Source organism: Medicago sativa, chromosome 8, assembly GCF_051527215.1.
Source record: "Medicago sativa cultivar Bolivia chromosome 8, Bolivia_mono, whole genome shotgun sequence".
Taxonomy (NCBI): Eukaryota; Viridiplantae; Streptophyta; class Magnoliopsida; order Fabales; family Fabaceae; genus Medicago; species Medicago sativa.
In genome coordinates this window covers 12,002,885-12,010,959 of record NC_140756.1, presented here as the reverse complement: position 1 = coordinate 12,010,959, position 8,075 = coordinate 12,002,885, and the positions used below count along the sequence as shown (strand labels likewise).

The 8,075-nt window shown below is 37.8% G+C and overlaps 1 protein-coding gene and 1 pseudogene across 1 annotated transcript; one reads left to right on the top strand and one right to left on the bottom strand.

The window, feature by feature from the left end:
• Positions 1-564: 564 nt before the first annotated feature.
• On the top strand, positions 565-2,286 carry LOC146896995 (uncharacterized). The gene has a single exon (XM_085736370.1). It carries the CDS (start codon positions 565-567, stop codon positions 2,284-2,286), a length of 1,722 nt encoding a protein of 573 aa, XP_085592496.1.
• Positions 2,287-2,677: 391 nt separating this feature from the next.
• On the bottom strand, positions 2,678-7,288 carry LOC146896994 (uncharacterized; annotated as a pseudogene).
• Positions 7,289-8,075: the final 787 nt, after the last annotated feature.

Below are 8,075 nucleotides of genomic sequence, written 5' to 3'. Positions count from 1 at the left end.
AGGCCATTCTAGAGGTCTTAGACCATTTAGGGCGGTCTTGGAGCCCTTCTGGGGGTCTTGGAGTCCCTCTGGATGTCCCCTAAGACTCTAGGAATATTATGACAGTCCACATCTCTGTGTGAAAACTAAGTCTCACCACTTTCTTACAATCTGTAACATTCAATATTCACATCAGTTCACCATGAAGTTCAAATCTGACATTACTCCCGCTAAAAGGACTACTTCTGATCAACAAAAACTAGATTCATCAACACCTATGAGGATCAAGCCAATAACCACTGTTGCACCTGTCTCAACAAAAGGGAGAAACACTCCAAAATCTGTTACTAAAAAGAAATCCCTGAAGAAGATTTGTTCAAAAAGTGTTCAAGGAGAATCCTCAGTTCTGGAAACCAAGAAGAATAAGGGGAAAGAAGAACTCAACGACATTTCTGTAGGTGAAAAGAAAGCACCATCAAGCACTGGTAAAGGTAATCTTGATAAACCCTTTATTTCAGATGCTCCTGATGCCTATAAAAATTAGGGTTAGAAGACTTAAATAAAGCAATAAATAGTACTGAGAAGATGGATGTGGATGCTGGTAATGAAACAAACATCAATGAATCTGTTGGTCAAGAACCTGATGGAACAGATGCTCGTAAGAATGTTGGACCAGATGTTGAAACATCTTTGGGCCAACCCAGTAACTCTATGGACTTTCCTGCAACTGATGGTGCTGACATGCAGGTGAATGTGGAAACTGATCCACATGAAGTTGAGAAGTCTGACAAGTCTGTCGATAACGTTGTTTCTGAGAATGAAAGTGAATCAGAGGAAGTCTCTAAAGAGACAGATGAGGATAACAGTTCTGAGAACAAAGACAAGGACAAAGTTGAGGCTAGTATTGAGGAAGAGGACTCAAATGACATTCCTCTTGCAGACAAGCTTAGTGGCAAAGGTGTGACCAAGAAACTGAGAAGCAACAAAGGGGTGGCTGTGACATCCACTGGTACTAATCCTAAAACTGCGACCATCTCAGAAACTGAGACTCCCAGAAGCCAAATAAAAAGCACTGGAGTGGGTCCTAAGAAAAGCAGGAGCAAGGTAAAGGTGAAGACTACCGGTGGAACATCAAGGAAGAGGAAAGTGATCACCTCTAGCGAGTCTGATTATGATGTTGAGGAAGATGTACCAAACATCACTACTACTGGTACTAGGAAGTCTGTTGGGAAGAAGACGGTCCAGACTGTAGAGAATGTGCCCATTGATAAGGTATCATTCCATCTTCCAGAGTTTGCACAGAGATGGAAGTTTATTTATCACAGAAGGGTTGCAGTTGAGAGAGAATTGAGTGAAGAAACGGTTAGAATCAAGGAAATTATGGATCTCATCAAAAGGGTTGGACTCATAAAAACTGTATGTAATCTCGGTGACTGCTATGAAAAGCTGGTAAGGGAGTTCATAGTAAACATTCCTGAAGACTGTGACAACCCTCTAAGTAAGGAATTTCAGAAGGTGTATGTCAGAGGAGAATGTGTCAACTTCTCACCCAACATCATCAACAAATTTCTGGGGATAACTGAGAAAGGACCTGCTGAGATAGAAGCAACTGATAATCAAGTTTGCAGGGAAATAACGGGTGATAAAGTAAGGACATGGCCTAAGAAGGGAAAGATGTCTTCTGGAAAACTGAGTGTGAAGTATGCCATTCTCAACAGAATTGGAGCTGCAAATTGGGTTCCCACGACCCACACTTCAGATATTGCAACTAGCTTGGGTAAATTCATCTATTCTGTTGGAAACAAAGTCAAGATGGATTATGGCAGGTATGTATTTGATCAAACTATAAGGCATGCAAAGACTGATGCTGTCAGGCTTCCAATAGCCTTTCCATCTCTGTTGTGTAGTATTATGCTAGATCAACATCCAAGCCTTATCACTGCCACTGATCTCCCTAAAAAGAGAGAATCTCCACTCACTATCCATCAGAAACTAGTTGGAGATAATCATGCTCCAGATCTTGTTGGAACATCTGCCTTCACCCCTGCTGCAGGAATCATGACCAAGGTAGAAATCATTACTGCTCTAAAGGATACATGTGTTATGCTTGATGAAAGGAAAACTCAGTTTGAGTTAATGATTCAAGCCTTGGAGAAGGAATATGGTGACAATAATGATGATCCTGCTAATGCTATTAATACTGAGGAGGCTGAGGATGCTGATGAGGATGAGGACGAAGCTGATACTAATGATGAGGAGCTGGATGACAAGGAAGCTTCTGAAAGCAGTTCAGAGGCAGCTGAATGAATGTCTCATTTCTGTTTTATTTGTAATTTCAGAACAGATGTTGGGCATAGCCCTGTTTCTTTTATTTTGTGCACCTGTGTGTGCCTATTTGGTCTGTAACCTTATTCTCTACAGCACTCTACTTTGTTTTCCTGCTACTATGTGATACCTTTTGGTTAATGCATGCAGACCTTGGATATTTTGTTTTATTTCCATTATTCTTGTTTGGCATATTTTGTGGCTAAAAAGGGGGGAGAAAAATTGATGATTCTTGCTTATACTCCCTTATGTATATGTGCTTTGCATGTATCTATATGTGCATGTGGTTGTGTGTATGCCTGATTGCTTATTATACATATTATATGTTGTTGCATTTTGCAACTGTTTCAGGCTTGTGTGTAGATGTTGGCCCTCATGTTGCAACATATTGTTGATCTGTTAGGTCTTCATGATGATCTGAGAATCTGTTCTCAGCAATCTTGTTTGTACATGTTCCATGCTGACATTCTCTGATATGTTGGAACATGTCTATAAAGACTAATTTAGATGTTAGCACTTGTGCTAGAACATCTCTGTGTTTCTGAGAACTCCATTTCTCAGTTGCTGTACATGTTCCCTGCAAATGCTCAATCCAAGGTTGGAACATGTCTATGAGACTCTGTGCAGATGTTGGCACTTCAGCTGCAACATCTTGATGTAATTCTGAGAATTTTCTCAGGATTTTTAGTGTACATGTTCCCTGCTACTTCTTCATATTATGGAACATGTCTGATGACTTCTTGAAGTCTCAGTCTCTATGTGTGACCTTTGACAGGTCTGCTAGCATGTATCTTCTGATAGTTTGCTAGTTTGTGAATATTCCTAGAATGACTTATGCCCAGATCCTGAATCTGTTTTGTCTATGCATTAGGAGCTTTTAAATGTCCAGATTTTCAGTATGCATGTATTCAAGGTGAGTAATAGAATATTCCTGTAAGTAGTCACTCATGAGTTCATATATTCAGGGGGGGTGATACTTCGATGTGTGCTTGTGCTTTGACCAAGCTGGGTGAAGGATGTTGAGTCAGTAGTTTCAACTTCTCTATCTATCACTTGTAAGTTTAGGAAATTGTGTTTCCTGACTTCTTAATGCCAGTAGTGATAGTTCTCTGAAGACATCCAAGGCTGTCACATGTAAGTATAGGAATCTAGGTTTCTGTGCTTCTATGGTTGGTTGGTGACAGTACTCTGTAGGTATGGGAAATTTATTTTTTCCCTTGCCTCTATGTGTGGCAGGTACTCCTGTCTGATGTGCTAAAGGATGTTGGAACATCCTAATTCTGTAGCATTGGAACTTGTTTTCCACTGCTCTAGAGAGAGAGCTTGCATCTCTCCACTTCTGTGTTGGAAGTTATCTTCCTTGACTGTAGCATTGGAGTTTGCTCTCCACTGCTCTTGAGAGAATTCTGGTTCTCTCTTTGTACAAGAACTTAGGTTCCCTAGTTGTAGCTCAGGAATTTATTTTTCCTTAGCTCTTGAGACCATGCTACTGATCTGATCCGCTGCTGCATGTCTCTGATCCAGTGTAATACCTCTGCCAGCTCAAGCTGAGATTGAAGATCTGTGAGGTATTCTATGTATGCACACTTTTACTTTTTCTAGAGTGATATCATCTGCTACTTCTTCTTCTTGAATATGTGTTCGTGATGACTTGAGGAAGTGTATCTATGGTGTCTCTTCGGATTCTGTGTGCTAGCTGTTTCTTCATTGGTGTGTTTCTCATGCTCTTGGAGGAATGGTGTTCTTTTTGTATCCCTCAGTTTCATAAGAATTGGGCTTAATTTGTTTTAGCCAAAAATTTGCCAAAGGGGGAGATTGTTGGGTATTTGTATTGGCTGCATTGTTGCTAAAACAAATATCCTTGTTTTGTAAGTTGGAACCAATGTTCCAGCATGCAGTTAGGCAGCTCGGTGTGATGTTGGATACAATGTTCCAACATCCTGGCATGGTTCAGTGTGCCTGAGTTCTGCCTTATCTGTACGCGCGTAGTTTATCCATTAAGGAAATCGTATTTCCTTTTACTTACTGACCAAGTAACGCGCATATCTTCTAGAATCAGCTGTGGAATATTACTAAAGTAGACATATTTATTTTAGGAAATATTTGTTACGATTTGGAATGTTTTAATATAGGTTCCGACATATTAGGACTTTCCAGATTTGTATCTGATTCTGTTTTGCAGGTTTGCTGAACCGATCTGCAACTTTACTGAAGCCCAACGAATTATTTAGCCCAAGCTGCTTCAGTATAAAAGGAAGACTTGAAGACCTAATTATTCATTCAAGCCGTCATGCTAAAAAGTTTAGATTTTTAGGGTTTGATTCTTTATGTATTCTACTCTTGTATCGTTTGTGATGCAGGTTTAGGATCTATGTTGTGTTCTTGCTAGTGTCGAGTTTAGATACTTGTTTAGGACTGGTTTTGTGAGTATTGATACTCTTGTGCATCAAACCGAAGTTGTGAAACAAGGTTTGGTTGTTTGTGTTGGAAGGTAACTTCTATTTCATTGTGGTTGAGGTCTGATAGGTCACTGGGGCAGTGACTGACCATTAGGATAGTGAGATGGGATCTCAGATCTAGGAGTTCCTAGGTTGAAATCTAGACGGGTAGGTCCTAGGTCATATAGTGTAAACGAGGAGTTTGCTGAGAGCTATTGAATAAGGACTACACTAGTGGATTTCCTTCCTGGCTTGGTAGCCCCCAGATGTAAGCGTGTTGTGTTGAACTGGGTCAACAAACTTCCTGTGTTCTTTATTTTCTGTACTTTATTTTTCTTGTTTTATTTCTGTTTATCGCGCGATGTTGAAACATTGATCGGAACATTGCAAACGTTTAAAACATCTGACAGAACTTTTAAAACAAGTGCGCTAGAATTTCACAGATATATATATATATATATATATATTGAGCAACATATAAGTGAGATGTGTAATATACATAATGTCTTAAGGTTTTGGATGAAGATGTGGTGTCAAACTCACTTGAGAGGCTTCTCTTAGTCAAATGTGATATGATCCAACCCATTATATGCTACCTCGGAACTCTCAACATTTTGATGAACTATATATTTTTTTTTTTAGTTTTTGGATGTCATTTTCTTAAATTTTTTTATATTCTTAAATATATGTTTTTGGATGTCGTTTGCATTCATGCATTTTTTTATTCAACCTTTATTATTTCAAATACATTCTTTTTTGGTCTTTAGTGGGATCTAACAATGAAAAAAATGTAGATGTGTTATACTCAGTTGATAAAATACATGTTTATTAGACATTTTAAAACCATGTGACGTTTCTTTAAACTGAGTCTATTTTTTGGTGAAATAATTACTCATAAATCTGTAACTTCTTCAACTAACTCATAAAACTACCAATAATTCACTTTATTCCCTATACTTCCATAGTTAAAACACACGTTACTTTTTTTCCCTTTATCATTTCTCTCGAGTTCGAATTTCTTTTTCATATTCTTTGTTTTTATAACTTTCTTTCTCTATTTTCAAGAAAGATAGAAACATACACCCCTCCATGAAAGCACCATCAACCCACCTTTTTTACCATGTTGTGCCTTCGCCTCATCTTATTTGGCTATGTCATGAGATCACAGACGTAATGAGTCTCACACTTAAGGGAGATATGTTAATGTGTCAGTTGCGACTTAAAGTTCCACATTGTATCCAATAGTAGATGTTGAGAAACATGAAATGAACAACATATCTAATGCCTTAAAGTTTTGGATGATGATATGACGTCAATTTCACTTGTGTGATTGCTCTTAGCCTAATGTGCTGATCCAACCCATTGTAGGCTCCCTCAGAACTCTGGATTAGCCTCTTGTGCACTTAGAATTTGCTGATGTTATGGATTTTAGATAAATGAAATGCATACTTCATAATCCAAAATACCTTTATTAGAACGTTATGATAAAAAAGAAAAATTGTGCCATGGAGAGTACTAGTGACATTTCCTCTGCCATAAGACAAGATGAATTGGGAATGAATCAATTCTAACTCAAGCCATAAAATGGAGAATATATACACCTTGGAAGAAAACAATTCTAACTCTTCCAAATTTTTGCACTTATAAAAGTCGATATTAAATGGTGCTGCCAATACACTAGGACAATAGCATAAATTCTCAAGACTCAGGCATCAATATAAACCTCTTGTATTCCTTTAATATCAACTGTACGTCTTGAGCTTTAACAAACCATGCAAGCTCAAAGACTTCATAAATCCAGTTGTCTCCAACTCAAATAGGCGTTTTGTGTAGCCACCAAGCCTCAACACTAAACAACACATCAAAGTTATATGTTCAATCAAAGGATGTACAAGTACAACAAGAAATGAGGTTCTCCTCCATTGCGTGCTCATCTTCCGAAAGGACATCCCACAACAATACTCTCAATGAGAAAAATGTGACTGAATGATTCATGAATGCTAGATCAACTCTGATTTTCCGGCCATGAACACCAACTTAGTAAGTGATTTAGCTTCAATTGGACCATTCGGCAAGACATAGCATTCTCCCCAACCTTCTTCGTCCTCATCGGGATCACTATGCAAACAAAGTTGTAGTACTTCTACATCAGCTTCACTTGCCAAACTCAACCAACGATCAAATTCCTTTGACATGTAAATTGTAATTTGTAATGAAGCTCAAAACAGTCCACACTAAGCTTAAATTCTATGGTAGTCACATAACCTCATCAATGTTCTCTTCACATAGTCAATGAAGTATTTTATTTTCCTCAGAAAATCATCCATTTGTTGGGAAAATATCCCCGGATTCCCAGCAATTTTAGTTTCAAAAAGAGACAGTATAGGAAAAGTATACCAATTCTCTAACGAAACCTCGGACAAAACACTTGTCCTAGCAGCATGTTCTTCTGGAAGTCTTGACAGAATGTTATGAAGGATGGTTTTGGGTAAATTTGATAATTTATCCTCCTCCTGCTACATTTTTGTTGGGAAAGCAGCTTGAACAGCTGAGAAACTGTAAAATTAATCATAACCATTGATACATAGAACAATTACATGTTTTGAATAATGGCGCAACTACGTATTCACCGGTAATAAATTTACAAATTAGAAGTGATTGAATATAACCATATGTGTTGGTTGAACAAAAGACACATTAATTTTCAATACTACATAGATCACCTGTGAATCAAAATGTTTATTAGGAGGATTGAATAAGCACATAAAGGAGATTAAGAGAGATAGAGATAAAATGATAAGTTGAATAGGTGTTTGAGAATTTTGGATGTGTAGATATGTACAATTTTTTATACTCACGCACCAGGATCATCACTATTGACATACAGCGAATGCATATGCATCCATGCAGAATGTAGGCCAAAATTATGCAACATTTCCAAGCATTATACATCCCATGTCCATAATATCACATCCCACTCCCAGGCAAGTATCCTCCACTTCCACGGACAACAGCTCAAATGCAATAGTTACAGGAGAACTTCATGTGTTCAGCACGCACAAAATTCTTTTCAACAGAAAAGTTATACACTATAAAGTTTAACCCACATATTAGATGTGTTTTAACATGTGCATTTATATGAAAACTGATAAATCTCACATAATTTTTGCAATTGGAAAGATTTCACGAGATAAACTAGTCCATACACATTGTCTCCGTTACTATATCCGCCAAATTTTGTTCAAACAACTCATCCACTAACTTAGTAATATGAAATTAATCAATGAAGATTGCAGAACTTGTCGTGCATCTTGCATCCTTCATCAGACCACA